Source organism: Zonotrichia albicollis, chromosome 19 (genome assembly GCF_047830755.1).
Source record: "Zonotrichia albicollis isolate bZonAlb1 chromosome 19, bZonAlb1.hap1, whole genome shotgun sequence".
Lineage (NCBI taxonomy): Eukaryota > Metazoa > Chordata > Aves > Passeriformes > Passerellidae > Zonotrichia > Zonotrichia albicollis.
This window is the reverse complement of record NC_133837.1, coordinates 6,158,947-6,180,000: the sequence shown is the minus strand read 5'-3', so window position 1 is coordinate 6,180,000 and position 21,054 is coordinate 6,158,947. Positions and strand designations below refer to the sequence as shown.

Sequence of the window (21,054 nt, the reverse complement as noted above, 5' to 3'; positions counted from 1 at the left end):
GGGATGGAGCGACAGGACAGGGGGGATGGCTTCACTCTGCCAGAGGGAGGATTAGAAGGGAAATTGGGAAGGAATTGTTTTCTGTGAGGGTGGCACGGCCCTGGCAAGGGTGCCCAGAGAAACTCGATGCTCTGGCAGCATTCAAGGCCAGGTTGGACAGGGCTCGGAGCAAGCTGGGGTGGTGGAAGTGTCCCTGCCCATGGCAGGGCTGGGTCTGGATGATCTTTAAGGTTCCTTCCAACCCAAACCATTCCACGACTCTATAAAGACAACGAATTTCGCACAATCTCGGAGCAAACAGAATATTTAGGTCGTGTTAGATTCCCGTCGGCCATCCCGGGTTCACGGGCAGAAGGAACAGAACAAACGGCAATTTCCAAATGGGATTTCTTGGTTATGGATTAATTGTGGGGCCCGGTGGAGGGCAGAGGCACCGCCCGGTTCTATGGTGTAATGGTCAGCACTCTGGACTTTGAATCCAGCGATCCGAGTTCAAATCTCGGTAGAACCTGCCCCAGCTTTCTCTTTTTCTGCCTCAGAGCCCAGCAGGGACAGACCGGACACGCTGGAGCTCCAGCCCAGCCCACGGAGTGCCCTCGCCCTCAGCTGTCACACTCTTCCCGATTTTCTTCAATGCAACAAAACTGATAAAAGACTTCATATAATTCTTGCTACTTTTTAATTTGGTGTTTCGTTGTATTTTACTGTTGTTTTACATTAAGTACTTTTGGGGGTACATTAATTTTTAAAATTAAGTACATTTACACTGTGGAAAATTTCATCAGGCAGATGTGCAGAATTTGGATGTTATTTTTAAGTTACTTTCCAACTACTCTCTTGGAAAATAAGGGGAGAAATGCAGTGTTTTGGGATAAATTGCACAATTTAAATGGATATTCCCCCTGCTTCGCTGACACAAACCCTCAGTAGTTATCTTTCATTTCCAGAGCAGTTAAGGACATCTTACACCTTGGTCCCCTCCTCCAAACCTGTCCTACAAGTCACTTGTTTACACAGCAACAGGAGCAAGCCTGCTCTGTTCACCAGCTCCTCCTCTGGCCAGGTAACTCTTGAAATAAAAACACAGAACACCTTCAAATCAAGTTATTATTTAGTAGAAATCCAGGTCCCAACTGCTGAAGAGAACATATGGAAATGTTTGCTCGATTCATTAGATTTTCACACAACCTAGTGATGAAAAAAATCCCTTGTCTGTGTCAGGGCTCATTTTCATCCTTTCCTCACCTGTTGGATCAGGTCACACACAAAGATCTTTTCCTGTGCAGCAGAGTTTTGAGTTTCTCTGTCCAGTGACTCAGCACAGCCAGGCACTCTCCCAGGCTGCCCTCACACCCCTCAGAGCAAGAGCTTTAAAGCCACAGGGCTTGTCTGCCCTGCAAGCAATCAATATATTAACAATTTTAGACAGCTAATTACCATTCATCTGGCACCTTCCTCCTTCCATTTAGCAGAGTTTGAGGTGCAGCTGTAATCCAAAGTGTCCCATAAAGTGCTGATACAAAATTGGTGCCACGGATGGGCCCCAAACAAAGCCCCTGGGTGTAACCTGGTGTACTTAAAGAGTTAAAATTGTACATGGAATGATACAGAACCAGTGCAGAATTGAGTACTGAGATTTATTCACAATTCATGGTCATGCTGCACTGGAAAACAAAGCACCAAAATCTGGGTAACTGAACATCATCCAGGTATAACCCAGCTGAGACTGCTGCATTTGGGTGTCTGCATTCCCCTGGGGCACCCACAAATGGTGCTGTGCTGAGGGAACCCTCCTGCAGCAGCCAAAGGGACTCACAGCACCCTGCAGCAGCCTCAGAACCCCAAGGATCCAGCACCTGACATGCTCAGGTCAAGAACATCCCAAGACAATTTTATTAATTAATTTACTGCATCCAATTTCTTTCCCACAATCCTTCCCGTTTATAATTTTTCTAAAAATCCTCTTATCCCAGCACAAAATTCCAGGGGTAGGTAAAGCACTATATCAGGAGCTTTTCTTGTTGCTGAAGAGGCAATGGCAATAGAAATTATTATGAAATCAGGGAATTAAATATGCTGGCTACAAACACATATTGTCAACATTAATGGATTTTCCAATTCAAATCCAGAATCCAATCTTAGGCAAGTATTTCACTATATATGAAGCTGCAACAAGGTTTTCTGATATAGATTAAAATTTCAATGCAAGCAGGTGAAGGGGGAAAGATTAAAAGGAAAGAAAAGTTCTATCCTGTAAAACTGGCACTTTAAGAAAAGGCCTTTAAAAAATTAAAACATTTTACTCCAAAAATCTTAAAAAACAGAAACTGACCAAAAAAAGAAACCAACCCAAAAAGCCAAGTCTCAATTGGTTGGGTCACTAATGATAATACATTTAATACATTCTGTGTAGCCTGGTTTAGCACAGGAGACATTTAGGGAAGTGATGCAAAGGTTTGTTATGCAAAACCAAACCCCACTACAAGCTCAGTTAGGTGCCTTCCTTATCTTTAAAAAAGAATTGTGCAGCAGACACATCAACAGCTCTGCACTGTGACTGCCCCAGTGGGTTAAAACCCTGGAGCAGATGGAAGGAACGGTGGATGCAGCTGGAGCAGGGTATTGTGGACACTGAGCCAGGGCTTTCCCTGCACTGATCTCAGCCCCTGCTGCTCCCCAGCAGCACAGGCACTGCACAGCACCCCCAGCCCCGGGAGCATCCATCACCCTGCACACACAGCTCAGGCTCTGCTTCCACAACAGCTCTTGGGCAGTTCACTGAAGATTTCCTCAGAAAAGCAAACTGGTTTTGTACCATTGCACCCAGTAAACACACAGAAACAAATAAGCACACTGTACAAAGAGCAGCAGAGATATAATTTAAACATGCAGCAGCTACAAACCATATATACAGAGAAACAGGCCTATACAAACAGAACAGGACCATTTATTACATTACAATTCTGGGGGAGTTTTTGGAGGAAATCACAGCAGATGAACAAAATCAGACCCGAGGATGTGGATGTTGCTTCTGAAAGTGATCTGCTTTGAAATGTCCCACAACAGCCCCACCTTTCTCCAGCACACACACCTATCACCCTTCCAGCTGCTCACAGCCCTTCCCACAGCTCCCAGACTCCCTTCCTGTACAGAGGTAGATTTCTGTCAATGTTCTGATATTGCACCACAGTCAAGATGGTTCTTATCACAAGGAACAACTTGCAAAGGCTAATTTCTATAATTCATGGGCATCATTTCATTGTGGGCATTCAGGTAGTGCAGTAAATAAATTTGCACTTGAAAGAAAATTCCCTCCAAGTGCAATGGTTTGTTATTTAGGTGGAGGTCCAATGGAAAGCTGCAATTTTGAACAGCTTCCCATGAAGAGAGCTGGTTTTTATCAGCAGGGTGACACTTGACTGTCCCTCTCCTTTTCAGCCAAAGCCAGCTCTTGCCCTGCCTCCCCTGATGCTCCATCCCATTCCACTGTGTTCAGTTAAATGTGCACTTTAAACACTCACAGGTTTCTGCAGGAATCATCCAAGCAGCAGTAACAATGAAGAAATTGGCAAGAAGATTGATTCAAACTGCATGAAATGGTTAAAAAAGCCCATCCACACTCAGGCTGCATAAGGAAAGCTAGAACTTTGCTAGCTTCAAACAGCCATTAACTGTGAACAGATCTGAAGAAGTCTGGCAGGAGTCTTAATTTCTTTTGTCCATCACATTCTTGAATAACTCTCTGACAAGTGGGGAAGTTGCAGAGCAGCTGAATGGCAGTACCACTTCACAATGTCTGTTAAATGAACCTCTATAGCATATTTATAAAAATAAGTGCATCAAAAACCACGATGCCAACACACCATAACTCTGATGAGCTCACAAGCATTGCTCAGTAGTTTTTCTCAGAGGCACCCCAGGAAGTTATTTTTTGCAGAAGTCTTTCAACATGGAGACAAATGAAGGAACAATCTGGGCATGTTCCACTCTCAGAGAGAAGCCAAAGCAAGCAGCACCACTGCTGCTGGCTGCAAGCTTGGCAGAAAACTTATATGGGAAGAAAGTTCTCTTTTTGTAGCAATCAACCTATTTGGAACTATTTTAAATGAGCCATTTAGCATTAGTTTCCCAGATTCAGTTTGTGTGAAGCATTCTGTGACACTACATCAGTAAGAAATGGTGGCTAGCTTGGAACTGAGTATTTTTTTGCTGAATTATGGATACAAGGCTTATAGAAATTCATTACATCTCTCCACATACTCACTTGTCCTTTAAAAGGGCTTTTCCTTACCAAGGTAAGTAAATCCCAACTGCATCAATACTGAAATTCCCTGTGTGTTGACAGGGAATGGAGACCTAGAAGTAAAATCACCTCACCCTCTTGGAGGAGCCCATTTTGTGCAGTGAACCTTCCCTCCAGGGAGCAACTTGGTCAGGAATTGCACTCCCTGTCCCTGCCACAAAGGGCTGTGTACCTTGCAAGATTAGAATGAAAAAATCCACTGTATGCAGGAAATGACAAACAGTCAAATGAAATGCCAGTGGCAGGAGCCAGGACTCTTGGAGCTGTGTGGTTTTGCAGAGCAATGGTTGTGCCCCAGCAGCCCCAGCTGGGCAGAGCTCACTGAGCCAGAGGTCCCATGGGTGCCCTGCAGCCCCAGCCCAGCTCTGCTGTTACCATTTGATGTCCAGGCTGCTGGTGCTCTGGCTCACTGCACTGTAGGAGGTGTGCAGAGTGTCCTGGGCCTTCTTGGAGTCCCTGCCCTCCAGCCAGTCCTGGTACATCCTCTGCACGTGCAGGTTGGCCTCTGGCAGCCTGACAGGGATGGCAGTGTACACCTCCTCCATCTGGGCCAGCAGGGCTCTGTCTGCTCTGCCATCCTCGCTCTGGGCCTGGCCCTTCCCATTGAGGCACCCTGAGGGAAAAAAAGAAATTAAAAAGATGAGATGTGATGGAGATTTGATATGAAAAAAAAATCTTTGTTAACTCAGAGTTCTTTTTTCACACTTCCCTAAAGGAAGTTTTTTTTTAAAGCTTCCTCCCACGCTGTTACAATTTGTATTTACCTAAAGTGACTCCAATATCAACTTCATCTTAATGGAAATGAGGTTCCATATCACAAATCTCTCTCTGCATTCTCCATGGTTTTATGATCCTAATTATGTTCCTTGTCTTTTCTTGCCCTTGACAGGCACCATTTCAGAGCATCCTCTGGGGCTTGGCAGTGCAGTGCTGGCACTTATTTATAGGTCACAAGAGAACAAATATCATCCTGACTCATGTTAGAAAACTCAATCACTTTCTGAGCCAACCCTGCACCTGTAACTGGTGTTTTGGACCCTTCAACAAACAGAGAGGTTTTAGATTATTAAGAAGAGAATGAAGAGGGAATGAAAGGAAGTGCCTGCCTGTAAGGCAGCTTTCCTTTGACATTCAAGACACACATGCAGAACAACTGCAGATCCACAATTATCTTTACCTCCTGGGCAGGCAAGGACTTCTACAAAATGGTAGAAAAACTTTCCTTTTTTCAACTTCAGGACCATGTTTTGGATATTCCTGAAGCCATAAGCTGCTGCAAAACGCAGCACTGTCTCCCCATCCTTTTCAAGGGTCACTTCTTGAAAGTCCTTGTTCCTGGCAAGACAGAGAGAACATTTTAACCCCTGCATTCCCAGAGGAACAACCCAACTGGGCCAGTTTGCATTCAGCTGCTCCAAAGGGAGCAGGACTCAAAGTGAACTCTTCCACTTTCTAAACTGAGTTAAGCAGAAATTGAGGTGGAATCTTTGTAATAGAATTACACTTTATTTTTAAGTGCAGGTAAGGTTTTAATAACATGAGTACTAGCAGGAGCTGCTTTCAAGTGAGAGACCTGCAGGTTTGGAGCAGGTTTAGAGCCTGTAGCTGCCCATCAGACCAGGTCAGCAGTGACTGCTGTCACCACCCAAAGCAGAGAAGCTCCTGAGCTGCAGGAACCAGCTCCTGCCAATGCCCCAAGGCTCTCAGTGCCCAAGGGGCATCTGGACAAAACCCTCAATAAATGCTTTATCTTTGGTCCAAGTGCTCAGGCAGTTGAAATAAGTGACTGCTGTGTGTCCCTTCCACCTGGAAATTCCCCTTTCTGTTCTAGCTCACCCATTGTACATAACAAGGATACAAAAGTGGAACTTACTTTAGTGCTTTGTAGGTGATCTCCTTGACATCCACACCAAAAAGCTCCTTTGCAGCATGTTTAAAAATGTGCTCCAGGTAACCATCAGATCTCTTGCCATCATGCCTTACTACATCCCCCTCCTTTAAGCCATCAAACCTTAGGGAACAACAAAATGGAAGATCACCTCCAAACATTTAATTCTTTCACTTCAATAAAGCAGTGTGTTTCTCTTCTTCTCTGTCTCCCCCACCAGAAAGTGTTTTGTAGCACTGAGAAGACATTTATTTTCATTTATTACAGCTTTAAAAATGTAAATTATTCAGGACAGCAGTAAGACAATGAAAAAAATCAATTAAAAATATGCAGGGCTTTCCACATTGTGCTGAAGGTGCATTGTTATCAATTACTGTTGCTTGATATTTCTCAATCTGAAGATTTTGTTAACAACCTTTTACTGCTCAAGAGCCATTTTGGGAAAAAATTATTTAAATCCAATTATTTAAATAAATGGTCATTTTTTTGAGAGAATAATTTGTGAGAATACAAAACTAGTTCAGAAGTTAAAGTCTTTGCTGACAGTTCTGCTTTAGGAAATTTTGTCACAATGTAACACTGTGCCAATGAAATTACACCAAACTGGTAGAGCTGCCACCAGGTTAGAAGGGTTTACACTGAAAGTAAGTGTTACACTGTGGCTCAGGAGAGAAAATGGGAGCTCATCTGCTGGAAGTTCACCTCTCCCCATTTAAAAGCAGCTCTGAAGGGCCCCCATTCACACAACTGCTTTAATACCCAGCACTTTATCACAAATTGCTGCCGTGCTGGGGCTTGTTTTAAGAACATGACTCCAAGTTGTTTCAATTTCTCTGCAAGATCTGCTTTAAAAACCCCAGTAGAGCAAGAATTTATGTCATGAGGTCTCAGAGCTGAACAAGTATTTTCAGATTGGTCCTTATAAAAATTAACAGAAATGGAGGGCACTTGGCTTGTTAAGCCTGGAGGAGACTGAGACCAGAGCTCCTGAGGGACAGCTCCAACTCTGCTCTGGGACAGGGACAGAACCCAGGGCATGGCTGGGGCTGTGCCAGGGGAGGTTTGGGTGGGATCTCAGGAAGGTTCTTCCCCAGAGGGTGCTGGCTCTGCCCAGGCTCCCCAGGGAATGCCAGGGACAGCCCTGAGGCTGCCAGGGATGCCCAGGGTGGGGCTGTTGGGCAGTTTGGGATGGATTTTAGGGAAAGGTTCTTTACAGAGGGTGCTGGCACTGCCCAGGCTCCCCAGGGAATGCCAGGGATGCCCAGGGTGGGGTTGTTGGGGGGGCTGTGCAGGGCCAGGGGCTGCACTGGGTGATCCCTGAGGGCTCCTTCCAGCCCAGGACATTCTCTGATTCTATAAACTGAGCTAATGAACCAGCATTAATGAACAGCCTGGCCTTTCACTGGACAGGCTGACACAGAATTAAAAGCCTCCCTCTGTGTGATTCTGATACAGAACTACATGAGTGTCTGTGATTATTCCTGCAGGAACTTTATTCATTCTCATTCTGTGACAATCTCAGGTAGAAGCAAAGGAGCTGCACTACAAGCACAGCTCTGATCCACTGCAGTTTCTCCCCTCTAGGGCCAAGCAGGATTCTAGCTGGAAATGAGGAGGATTTTTCAGAACTTCCAGAGCTTTCTGTTGTGTGCAAGACAGCACATTCATTGCTCCTTTGGCAAGGCACCAAGGAACATCTGTCCCAGCTGAACAAAGATCAGGGAGAGAGAGCAGCCTCTGGAAGCAAATCTGAGAGTTAAACACCACCCAGGCTGCTCCCTGAGCCCAGCACAAGGGATGCAAACAAAACTCTCCAGTGCTTTGTGTGCTTCTCATCTAAACACAGTTCAGTGTGATCTAATCTTGAAAAACTGACTGCTGTCCTCAGTATAAAAACCAATTCATTTCCATCTCCTGAAAGGGTGCTGCTCCTGGCAATGCACATGAACATATTGGGGAGTGGGAATTTCCTGCCAGGATGGTGCTGAGAAAGGGAGGGAGCCCAGAGCAGATGGCCAGGCCAGCACAGGTTGGGGCTCTGCACAAGGAGCTCACAGAGCTCTGAACAGGGCCAGACCCCCAGGCAGCCACACTGACAGCAAGTCACATCATCCATTACTGCAAATAATCTATACTTATCAATCAATTACTAATGATTCTTAAATATCAATCAGGAGCTACACAAATCTTCAAGTCATATTTTAAAATATTTACTGTATAAGGGTCATTACCTCAAATTATCTGCTTTGTATTCAGACAGTAAATGCAAATTTATATTATCTGTTTTATATTACTTTTATATATAGCAAGAACATCTAAGAGAATATTTTTGTGGGTTTGGCCACTCTATAAGTGTGAAGCTGTGGTATATTCAGCCTTTAGTGCAGGTTTTTTCCTCTAAAAAGAAAAACCATTCTTCTGAGCAGTTTTACATTTATGTTGTGTGGGAAATGGGTTTATAGAAAATTCTCAAAGGTTGACAGAAAACTCACAAAGTGTACACCTGTATGCAAACCTTAAAATAAGAAACACTGACTTAAAAATACCATAGAACAAACCAGACATTGTTAAGAGAGAAATTGAACTAAAAACAAGTTCAAAGGATGACCTTACAAATAAGACTAGATATTTTAGAGAATAAAACTATAAAAATGCATTGTAGCAAGATCCACAAGGAGTAATTTTAGATGATTGATTTTAAGACATTTACAACACAGTTCAGCTAAAACTGATAAACCAAAATGCTTATAGTGCATTATAATTAGGAAATAGTTGGCTTCTGATTGTGGTACAATGAATTATAACATCTGTATTGTCTCACCCTTCAAATGACACTGAAAATAGAATAAAAGTTTTTAAAATGCCTCTCAGTTGCCCCATCTCTAAGTCCAAAAAGAGCTTTATCCAACAATGCTGAATGTGCTCCAACACATCATTTGTCATCCAAACAAGGAAGCAACCCACAACAAAACTACTTACAAACTATCTACAGCTACTTCAGTCACATCTTTCATTGACACATTTTTCTGTTCCATTATCTGGACAATTTCACCTGTAGGAAAACACATGAATTTCACTTTTATCACAAAGCACAACACCCACTGTGCCTCTGTTTCAGAGAGCAACATCCCAACACCTGCCAGTGCTTTGTGTCACATTCTGCAGCTCCTGCATCACCTCCCTCCTGACAATCCCTGCCCCAAGAAAAGGGGCCCTCAGCCTGCCCAAACCCTGCTCACATCCTCAGCCTTCCTGTCAGGCCAAGTCTGGAAATATCCAAACCTGGACACTAAGGCTAAAGACAAGATCCTCACCAAAAGGCAACTTGTACCATGAATGAGGAATAATTCCTAATAAAATAATGACCATAGACAAGCCAGACAATTGTTTTAAATATGGATTTGAGTAAATTTTACCTTCTTGAACAGGCTGTCAAAATACCTGATTTTTCAGATGAATAGCAACTTAGAAGGAAAGGATGTGTCACTCTGCCCTCCCTGTGCAGTACCTGTACTACCAGGAGCACAAAAATATGTACTAATTTTTAAAGCCAACCTTATGACTAAAGCAGACTTGAAAAAAGCAAATTCTGGCAGAAAGGTTATTCTAAAAATGGTGATTCACTTTTATATTTATAGATTATAAGTTTAAAAAAGTTAACCTGATGTCAGGACACAATCAACTTCTGCTGAATTATACAAGGCAGTGTAGAAATCTTCCCTCAAGGCTTCCAGCTTTTTGTCATAACAAGGTGCCACGACTACATGGAAAATTTTATCAGGAGACAAATTCTGTGGGATACAGAAGGGAACACATGAACTCCATGAAGAGCAAAAGGCAGCTTGAAGGATCACAGGGACAAAAATAGTGACATAAACCTCATGCAGGCAATATCAGGAATAAGTCCCTACATTAAATTTAAAGAATGTTCACACAGACAATGATTTGCCAGAAGTCACAAAGCATCAGCAACAAACTTCCAAAGTTACTGTCCTGGCTGGAGCAAATTCCCTCAGCCCACATTTTCTGCAGCTTTTTGCTTGCCTGAGAAAGTGGATACAAGTCAGGAGTTCAGAGTTCTGGTTCCTGGCTGTCACCCACAGCAAGCCCTTCACAGTTTGGCTGTCCATGTGCAACCCTTCCCTACTTTATGTGGCTCCTTGAGGTGTGGGATGTAAAGAACAGCAATTTTTTCATCATACAAAACTGAGGAGATAAAAAGGTTAGCTCCAAGGACACAGTGCTTTTGTTGAGCTCAGGTCACAGGGCAATTTCCACATTATTCTCCTCCACTCCTGTTTTGGCTCTGCTGTAGAACTACAGAGGCAGCGTTTCACAAAAAACCCTTTAACTGCTATGGATTTAACTTTAGCCATAAATATTTAAATCCATGTTGCACTGGAGGTGCAAGGACTGCTGCCAGCTCACACTGATGTATGAAAATAATGGGGGGAAACCATGGAGGGGGGCAAAAAACCATGGAGGGGGGCAAAAAACCATGGAGGGGGGCAAAACCATGGAGGGGGCAAAAAACCATGGAGGGGGGCAAAAAACCATGGAGGGGGGCAAAAAACTATGGAGGGGGGCAAAAAACCATGGAGGGGGGCAAAAAACCATGGAGGGGGGGGCAAAAAACCATGGAGGGGGGGGCAAAAAACCATGGAGGGGGGGGCAAAAAACCATGGAGGGGGGGCAAAAAACCATGGAGGGGGGCAAAAAACCATGGAGGGGGGCAAAAAACCATGGAGGGGGGGAAAAAAACCATGGAGGGGGGGAAAAAAACCATGGAGGGGGGGCAAAAACCATGGAGGGGGAAAAAAACCATGGAGGGGGGGAAAAACCCATGGAGGGGGGCAAAAACCATGGAGGGGGGCAAAAACCATGGAGGGGGGCAAAAACCATGGAGGGGGGCAAAAACCATGGAGGGGGGAAAAACCCATGGAGGGGGGGAAAAACCCATGGAGGGGGGCAAAAACCATGGAGGGGGGAAAAAACCATGGAGGGGGAAAAAAACCATGGAGGGGGGCAAAAACCATGGAGGGGGGAAAAACCCATGGAGGGGGGGAAAAACCCATGGAGGGGGGGAAAAACCATGGAGGGGGGGAAAAACCATGGAGGGGGGGAAAAACCCATGGAGGGGGGGAAAAAAACCATGGAGGGGGGGAAAAAAACCATGGAGGGGGGGAAAAACCATGGAGGGGGAAAAAAACCATGGAGGGGGGGGAAAAACCATGGAGGGGGGGGAAAAACCATGGAGGGGGGGGAAAAACCACGGAGGGAATCACGTGCTTTGTTCGTTCCTCTCATCATGGGCCATTGTACAGCACAAAGCACCATTTCTTCTTCAAGTAAAGGACAAATGTAATACACTAAGATCTGTATCTCAGTGTTAAAACCCATCTGCTCTATTTAGAAGAATATAAAGGTAACAATAAATCAGAATGACTCACCTGCTGCCTGGCAAAGTAGCCCTTCACTAGGGAGCCCATGATCTGCTGTGGGGACTTTGCAGTGCAGATGTGAGAGGTGACCAGGTTGGTGAGCACCCTCTCAGCATAACGGATCCAACCTGGAAGCACAAAAACATCCCAGGCACAGAGGAGTGAGCCATGAGCACAGCAAGGCAGCAGCCACACAGCACACCCTGACAATGGGGACACCTTCACCATGTCTGTGTAGGCTGGAAGTTCCACCTTGGGAGCCATAGGAAACCTCAGGGCTCTGTTAATAATGCTTCAGTCAATAATTCACCGTGCCAGCAATTCTAGACCAAGGTCCACTGTGAACTCCATGACCTGCTGCCCCTTCCTCATGCACAGATTTAACAAAGCAGAAAGAACAAGACCCCAGCTAACAGAAATTTGACCTTCTAGACCTTGGGTCACCACATTCTACAACAAATGCACTGTTTGGCTGCTTAACTGAAACCTGGTATTTCCTGAGATTTAATATCCCTGCACCCAGCCTGCTCCCCCAGAACAGAAGAGTCACATGAGAGCATTATCACAAGATGCACATGGATTAAGCCTAGGAAAAAATGACTTTTTTACTATTGTTAGAGTAGCCCCACCTTCAGAAACACCCCCACACTCACAGGAGCCACCTGGAATCTCCCTGTATGCAACACCCTGCCCTCAGCTTCTCAGGAACTCCCTCTCACCAACCCCTTCAGCATTCCAGCTGGGGACACCCACAGCACCCAACATCCAGAGCTGCTGGATTATTCCCCCACTAAATGAACAAATCAAGGTATTTAGGGTGTGTAATTCTCTCCTGGGCTCTGGAGCTCTCACTGAAAAGCCCAAAATCCTTCACAGCAAAGGTTTGGAGCTTTTTTCATCTAGATGACACCTACACTGTGCAGCAGAGTTAGGCCCAGCCTTCAAGGCAGGTGTGCTGCTTTTGCTACTAAGAAATAGGGGAAAAAACCCCCACAAACACATTTTGTCTTCATGCAAATCAGTGATTACATAAAAGAGAAACTGCTGTGCAGTACATGCTGCCCAGGAAGGGGAAAACCTGGAGGTTAACTTTTAAGCTTGAAATTACCACTTCTGTGAAAACACCTGGTGCTGTTCAAGTCAGAACAATACCACAAATGCCAACACCAGCACAAAACTGGGATGGAAAGCAGTGTTCAGATTATTTGTCTCTCTGTAGCACAGAAATAGTTTTAATAAGATATAGTTGTATAGTTGAAATAGTTGTAATAAGATTTTATTGATGAAAACAAGGTGCTGAATATTATGGAAACCCAAGGATCCTCCAGCTGTTTAAATATTCCCAATTCTTGTTCTGCACAGACTTCAAGCAGGTTTCCATAAAAACCTCAAAGGCACACATCATCTTCACCAAGCATTCATTTCTGCTGTAGGAAAAGCTGAGGGCCATGGATTTGTCTATTAGGACTGTACTGAACTGCAAGACTGAACTGAAGTTTGCTTAATGTCCACCTTCACCTGGGACTTTAAATCACAGACATTACCTACAAAAAAGCACTGAATTTATTGGTGCTTGATAAAAATCTATTAGCATATTCTGCATGATATCCTATTGCTTAAATGGGTTTTGTGTCAAGTGCTGTCCAAACAGAACAAAAACCGCTTCAAACAAAACAAGGATGTTGTTTTAAAGTACTTGTACTCACCATTTATCACCCCTGCAATGAGGCTGGTTCTTATAACTGGAATATTTTTGATATTGTAGTCATGACCTATAAGGAAATTTCACTAAATCCCAGGAGATTTCTGACAGGTATTGTCTGAAGCAATTCCTTAAATTGTTTCTGTCCTTGCAGTGGATGGAACAAGTGTCTCTCAGCTGCAGCTCCCACAGATCATTAGTGTCATTAGTCACTGGTTAATTGCACAGCAGCCTGGGTGAGTGAGCATTTCTCACACACTGCTGTTGGTGCCCCCTCACCACAGTGAGGGAAAACCTCAGACACCTCACTGTAATGTCAGGAACACCAGCACTCACCCACACCTACATCCTTCATAAATTCATTGGGATTCTTGGCCATTTGCTGGCTGTGTTGCCATCAAAGAGCAAGGAATTACAAATTACCACATAAATCATCCCTGCAGCTGGAGCTCAGAACATGTTATTTTTGGTGGCTCTTGTGAGATCATGAAAATGCATGTATGCATCTGTAGGAAGTGCAAAAAATGCAAAAACTAAGCAAACTTTTGCTACTGTAAAACCTCATTCCAGGGAAAGGAAATTCACTGACTGGGACAAAAGCATCCTCAATATTTATGATATTCCTGCAGCTGCTGAAATCTGCCCTATTGGCTTTTCTGGGAGAACACAGAGGTTGGCAGTGCCTTAAAAATTCCAGATTTTCCACAGCAAATGCTTCATGTTGCTCACCAGCTCAGTACACTAAGGAAGGGAACTGATTCTTTTGGGATATTACAAATACTATCAGTAGTAACACTGCTGTTCTTTAACAGGAAAACCCAAAATGAGCTCACTTTCTCCTCAGAGAGCAGCAGGAGGTGAACAATTAACACAGAGCCAAGAAATCAGCTTTTCTCAGGTTCTGGCCTGTGCAGGCTCTGCTCTTTGCTCATGGCAGATGTCACACCCTGCCTGCTGCAGAGGGTGATAGCTCTGTGCAAAGTCACACACAAGATAAAAACCAGTAAAGCATTTTTGATACTTGAGTTCACATTGACCTTGCATCTACAGAGCTACATAAAAACCATTTTGTGCTGAATACACCCAGTAAATAACAGCTCTGGGACAAATTTATGTAATCTGGGGGCAGAAAGAGGAAGGAGAAAAATGAACAGAAAATGCACACAGACAAATAAGGACAGGAAACACAGTGAACAACCTCACTTGGAAGATGACTAATCAGGATTTTTGCTTTCTCTAATTACTGACAAAGAAACATAACCATGTTTTCAAAATGGATTGACAGTGATATTCTGGGTTAGTTTCCCAGAAATGGAAAGCACCCAAGCTTGTTACCATCTCTATCACAGCAGAGAGCTGACACCAAAACCAGCACTGACACCAAAAACTATTTTGTGCAGACCACACAAGGACAAGGAAAGTGCTCCATTAACTATTTTAAAGTATTTCCACTGAGAGCAGCAGATAATCTGAGCTCTGTTTCCTGATGAAGCAAATTAAAATTATCACAGAAATTCTAAAAGAAATCCTCAGGTTTTGAATTTTACCTAAAGAAAATACAAGACAACAAAGCTAAGTAATGGGGGGGTTTCAGCTGCACAGGTTTTATATGAAAAAGAGCAATATGTGATATGTCTGCTCCTGAAGATAAGAGGTTACACTAAGATAACAGTAACAGAAAAAAGAGACATGTTTTTAATACATATATGTAGTAGTTAAAGCATAGGCCAGATATTTCCACTACAAAATACACAGAAAAAACAAGAATACAAGTATAATTCAACAGCAGTATTTAAACTTCAAACCAATAACAAAAGCAGATTGTGGGGATCACTGACTGCAACTCCTGATCACTAACATTTCTTTAATAAATGCAATCCACTTGAGTTATTTCAAAGCTAGCAAGAAGTGTTTTGCTATTTTTCTCAGCCTTTTGAAAAGCAACACTGAACTTTAGGGTGGAGCTGATGAGGGTGTTGGGCAAAGGAGTTACTTTTATCTGCTTTTTGGTATTTCTTTTTTAGGAATGTGACTGTTTACTTGAATTGAAATGGTGCTGTGCTAACAATGCAAAGGTAAGCAGTGACTGCATGTTCTGCATCTGTGCAGGTTCTGCTCACACAGAACACATCCTGAGGGGCAAGGTTCTCAAAGTGAGACATCCAGCGAGTCAAGTCTGTGACATTTCATGTGAGAATTATTTTCCAAGTGTCAGACATATCCATCTCACAGCCATCACAAACAATGTCACTTGCTACTTTCTCCCAGGCAAGTTCTAAACTTTGCTTAAGGTAACAGAGGTTGTGGTTTAATTCTATCAAAGTTCCTTTAAGATTCTTTTCCATGAGGAAACATCCAGTTAAACTTTGAGGTGTGAACACACAAGAAGCACCCACTAAACTCCTTTCACTTCTGATTCTCAATTCCAAGCACTGAAATGCACTCAGCATGACCAGTGACACTGGGAACAAACACTGTGTGCTTGAAAAGCAAATAAAAAATTTAAATTATATAAGGCTCTCAAAGGAAGCCACTGTTTTCTGAGCTCCTTGGTGGTTCCAGTTTGAAGGGAGGGAAGGATGGATAAATCAGATCTCACCAGGGCAAGCAGAGGCAAACATTGGTAAGGCATGTTCCTCCTGGTTCCTCCGCTGGTAGCGCTGCACAAACTCCCTCTGGCTCTCCAGGATACTGAAATCTGCAGCTATGGTGGTGTCAAACACATAATGCACCCCTGGGGAGGCAAGCAGAAAGGAACAGGGAATCACCAGAATGCTGTTCCCCTTTCAAAGCTCCAGGCCTATGAAAAATCTTGAAGGATCAACAGGTATATTCCCTCCCCCTGCACATTCTCACAGTCATAAATAAAAGCCATACACTGAAAAAACATCTTCTACACCCTGGGTTTACAAGGACCACCAAGAGCACTGCAAACATTCTCAGCTTCCCTCTGAGCACTTTGCATTTGTCACTTTTAGCTCAGCTGAACAGATGTCACAACTCCTGCAGTGACTCTTGCAGAGAAATGTTCTTTTTAAGACATGCTGAAGTCACAAAAAATCCTATCCAGCTCAGAGGCACATCTGCCATTGCTGCAGCTGTTTGCAGAGCTGCAGGAGATATCAGCACCCCAGCAGGGCCCTGCTGGCCCTCACTTGGCAGCACACTCCCTGAGAGCCCACGTACCACTGAGCACATCCCCACAGAAGTGAGGGCAGATAATCAATGCATTCTAGGAAAACTGGGGCCCACCAGAACTCAGGAATGCTCTGAGATGAAATACACACACTGGGTACAGAGATGTATCAGGAAAAACATGAAAAATGAATATATATATATGTACAGAGAGAAGGAAACAGTTTATGGGTTTATTACTGTTCTTTTTTTTTTTCTTCAAGTAAATTTAAAAAATTTCCAAACTTACAAGGAAAGTGGCTATTGCTTTTTATCTAAAACTCTATATATACTGACCAAAGGAAATACAGCTTTAACATAAAATAGGCAGATACAACAGTTCTTGTAATTTCAAATTACAGCAAGAAAACAGAATGGAGAATCTCCTAGAGATACAATGTGTCAAAAGCACTGAAAGGAACTTTGAATAAGAATTACCTTCTCCCTCAAGTTTCACAACAATGGGAAGCTTGTGACTAAGCCCTCCCTGACTTCTTGGTAGCCAAGGTTTTGGAGGCAGCTCTACAATGTCCCTGTGTTGTGTGACCTTTCCTGTGAGCAGGGAATGTCCCCAGTGTGTCTCTCACACTGCTGGAGGTGGCACTGGTGCCTGGAGCTCAAACTCTGAACGAGGTTGTGCAAGGGCACTTCAGCACTGTTTAACAAAACATCATGGAATGGAATCCCACCATTGGCTTTGCTTGGGAGGAGCCCTAAAGCTCATCCAGTGCCAGTCCCCCATGGCAGGGTCACCTTCCACTGTCCCAGGGTCACCTTCCACTGTCCCAGGAGCTCCCAGCCCTGTCCAGCCTGGCCTTGGACATTTCCAGGGATCCTGGGGCAGCCTCAGCTGCTCTGGGAACCTGGGCCAGGGCCCCCCACCCTCATTTCTTCCCATTATCTAACCTAACCCTGCCCTGTTTCACTCCATGCCCGTGTCAAAAATGCTCTCCAGCTCTCCTGCAGCCCCTTCAGGTACTGGAAAGCAAATCAATCCCTCCCTTTCTGCTTCACCACCATAACAAATGCAAACTTACCAAGACTTTTGAGGAAACCACAGAGTCTCTTGGCTGCTTCATTCACAGAGAGATTGAATTTAGCAGCAAAATAAGGCAATGACTGAGGGCACAGAGACACTGCCAACACTTTGTGTTTTGAGGTATCACATTTCTGGGAAGTGAAACAAAGAGAGAGAGAAAAAAGTCATTAAAACAGGGTAAGGCTCCTTGTTTTCCCTTCCTTTCCCATTCCTGGAGTTATTCCTTAGAGTCTCATGCTTCAGTGGGCCATGTCATTAAAAACCCTGTGAAACAAGCCTCAAGTGCAGCAGAACAGGATGTTCCTCTGATCCTGACAGTGCTCATCTGCAGTCATCTGTAGATGTCTCTTTTACAGAACTCAGGGGAAATCCATCCCTCCTAGGACAATTCTGTGCTTGGATTCCAGGTGGCACAAGCAAAGTTAAGGGACATTCAGCACCTCTGAGGTTCTAGTAGGATGAAATATTCTAGCAAATAAGAAAAGAGCTGTGTGTTTAAACATTTACAAAGAATGTTTACAGAAGCAGGGGCGTTCAAAGCTGTAAATACAACCCAGCAAATGACACATCTGATTTTTTGTTAAGGCTCCTGTTTCTTTATCACTGCAGTTGTGGAGGGAAAGTGGCAAGATGGGACTCTCAGCAAATCAGCACTGCAGGCACTGAGGAATGCCATGAAAGTAGCCAGGGTAGGTGTGGAACTGTGCAGCTCCAGTGACTGTGGCATTTAGCTGAAGATTTCTCTTGTGTTTCAGCTGGGACATTTTCCACACCAGCACAACCCCTGGAAGACAAAGCAGGCCTGTGCCACAGACAAGTGTCACCCTGCAAAGGTCAGAGCCCACAGCCTGCACTGATCCAACAACCCTGCAAGGAGAGCTCCTGGCTCAGAGCTCATCACTGCCCCTGCCTTGTGCTTGGGCCCCTGGAGCTGCCATAAAGGCACCTGACTGCCTTGCTGCTGTAGGATTCAGGTCCTCTTAACAGGACCCAAAATATTATTTTCCCCCCATTCTCTTCTAATTTTCTCATATATGACAACACCATTCTGTATGGACAGTAAACTCCTAAGAAAAGGTAAGTACTATGTAACTAATCCATATTTATAACACACATGTACAGATCAAGAAATTTCAATTCTGGTAGCTTTTGCACAGAAGTCTGGAGCAGAACTAAAATAATTAATTTAATATCAGGGTCTAAAGATCTGAGCACTACACACAGTAACTAACTTCTAGAAAAAACAGAACTCAGCAGAAAATAAAACAGCAATAGAACACTTACAAGGTTTGCTAAGAATATGGACAAAATGTAGTCAGGTTGAAAGTATATTAAACAGAATTCTAATTTCAAGAACATGTCTTTATAGGTGTGTATAATGTGGGTGTATTAGCACCAAAACCACCCAGAACAGTCCTAGCAGTGAAGGAATGAATATCTATAAACACTGAACTGCAGAATAATTTGTTAGTGCAGTAATGAAATCATCACATTGCCAATAAATTTTCCTTCTGCAGGTGCAGTAACTTTCCTCTGGTGTTTACATTAAGTGCTGTGACCTTGCAACTCCAGTACAAAATTATTTTAAGTACTTCTAACGTTTGTGTTGCCTGACTTCCTCTTTGGAAAAAGCATATCCTGACAAATCTTCACATTATCTGCCTTGGGAGACCAAGCTGCTTAGTCATTCTGTAACTGCCTCCTCCTCAGAGCCAACAGTGGGGCATTGTTTGGGTCACTTTACCTTGTTAAGGTTGAGAACACGAAAGAACTCCTTCTGATTCTGCTGGAAAACTCTGGCTCCTTCTTCCAATGTCATGCAGCTGTCACAAGCTAGGCAGTCGCTAAGGAGTATTTTAGCATTAGCCAATGTATCAAACTCATTTTTCTGGGGGCAAAAAAAGAAGTAAACAAGTATTTAGTAATGATCAAATGATTTTCAACATCTCTGCAAGCAAACACAGTATCCCTGTTTGGTTTAAAGCAGGATAATCCACAACACTTGCATAATATCCAAGATTATTTACAGGTAAACAAAACAATATGTTCCATCCCAATCATAGCTCTGCTCCTCCTATTACTGTGAAACTGCAAATGTTTAAGTGTAAACAAAAATCTAAATTTAGCCCCTAGTCCATATGCTAGTAACTTAATTTGCACTGTGCTTTAGAGCTGACAGTCCCCATCAACTCACCCAGCAACTGAGAAAACTTTCCCTTGAACTATTAAAGCTCTTTCACCAGATGTCCTCTAACAGCAAGGTGGCTCAGGCTTTGTAACACGAGGTAAAACAAAGAGAACACAGTCCCACAATTGCACTGAACATATTCTGTGAGATCAAGAGTTTCACACTATCTGCAGCTCACTTGAGAAAAAAGGAAAACTTGGATATAAAGAATCAATTGATATTTTGTCCACTTGTACTATCAAAACTCTGCTTCCTATAAGTTCTGTCTCTGTTCTGAAGACTTGATATAAGAGCTTTGGCACTCTAAATTTTTAGAATTTCTGTTTTGTATTTGCATTGTAAGGGATTTTATTGCACCTTTTTGCAAGATTTTTATTTCACATATTAAGGGATGTCTACAAGAGCTCATAATTGTTTTCAACTGCTTGTTGTTTATTATACTTAGTAGTTGAAAGCTGTCTCCTCATAACCTCCTCTGGGACGCATAAAACAAAAGAATATAGAGTCTAATAGAGGTTTTAGAAGGAACATTACCTCTTCAGAGCCATCATTTGAACTCAATGCATCAACAGATGCACTTTGTGTATCGTCATTTTTCTGTTTTTTACTGCATTCCTGAAACAAAACATAAAATGTGCAGATTATGCAAAGCCTGTTCACCATTCTGTAAGAACACTTCTGCAGAACTCTTCATGCCATTAACCACGGACGGAGCTATTTACAGCGCTGTGGAGCACAGGCAAGACCCCGCGTTCAAAGTGCCATCGCTACGATGGAAATGATATCCCCGGCATTCCCCCGCTCCATCGGTTCGGGCGTTCCGGGCGTTTGTTAAGCCGCGGGGCTGTCGGGGCAGGCACAGCAGGGCACGGCCACACGCCGGCGACACCGCGCTCGGGGCTGTCACGGGGCAGACGCGGAGCTCGGTGACCTTGGGGCCGGCGGCCAGCGCGGCTCTGTCTCCCCGCCGGGGCTCTCCGGGGCCGGGGCCGTTCCCGCGGGCAGCATCCCCCTACACCCCCGTGTGCCCGCGCCGAGGGGCGGCAGGACCCGGCCGGGTACTCGCTCACCTTTTTGCTGCAGTTCTCGCACTTCATCTGCGGCGCGGCCCTGCCGGGGCTGCGGGACAGGAGAGAGCGGGGCGGGAGGTGAGAGCCGCTCGAGCAGCGCCAGCCCGGCCCCCGACGCGCTCCCTCCGTCCCCGCCGCCCTTTGTTACCGCGCCCGCCCCGCCGGGCGGTCCCGGGGCGGCCCCGCCGCGCTCACGTGTCCCGCAATTCCCTGGCCCGGAATTACCCCGCAAACGCCGCCGGCCCCGGC

The 21,054-nt window shown here is 44.3% G+C and overlaps 1 protein-coding gene and 1 non-coding gene across 2 annotated transcripts; one reads left to right on the top strand and one right to left on the bottom strand.

Moving 5' to 3' along the window:
* The first annotated feature begins 439 nt into the window (after positions 1–439).
* Positions 440–511, top strand: TRNAQ-UUG (transfer RNA glutamine (anticodon UUG)). Its single transcript has one exon. It is a non-coding gene; the product is annotated as a tRNA-Gln (tRNA).
* Positions 512–1,623: 1,112 nt separating this feature from the next.
* NARF (nuclear prelamin A recognition factor) lies at positions 1,624–20,895 on the bottom strand. The gene is made up of 11 exons (XM_074555005.1): positions 20,806–20,895; positions 20,270–20,350; positions 19,292–19,435; positions 17,546–17,678; positions 15,934–16,068; positions 11,642–11,760; positions 9,853–9,982; positions 9,171–9,243; positions 6,177–6,314; positions 5,481–5,638; positions 1,624–4,916 (listed from the first exon to the last, which is right to left on the bottom strand). The coding sequence occupies exons 1-11, from the start codon at positions 20,830–20,832 to the stop codon at positions 4,675–4,677; spliced, it is 1,380 nt and encodes a 459-aa protein (XP_074411106.1). The 5' UTR covers positions 20,833–20,895; the 3' UTR covers positions 1,624–4,674.
* Positions 20,896–21,054: the final 159 nt, after the last annotated feature.

What these genes read in the sequence shown, in the direction of transcription:
- NARF (XM_074555005.1), bottom strand. Translation starts at nt 20,832, where the DNA reads ATGAAGTGCGAGAACTGCAGCAAAAAG. An exon ending in CAAATGATGGCTCTGAAGAG is followed by an intron (nt 19,436 to 20,269) that starts GTAATGTTCCTT and finishes TTTTGCCCCCAG; the next exon opens with AAAAATGAGTTTGATACATT. An exon ending in TGATTGTGTCCTGACATCAG is followed by an intron (nt 9,244 to 9,852) that starts GTTAACTTTTTT and finishes GTTTTCCTACAG; the next exon opens with GTGAAATTGTCCAGATAATG.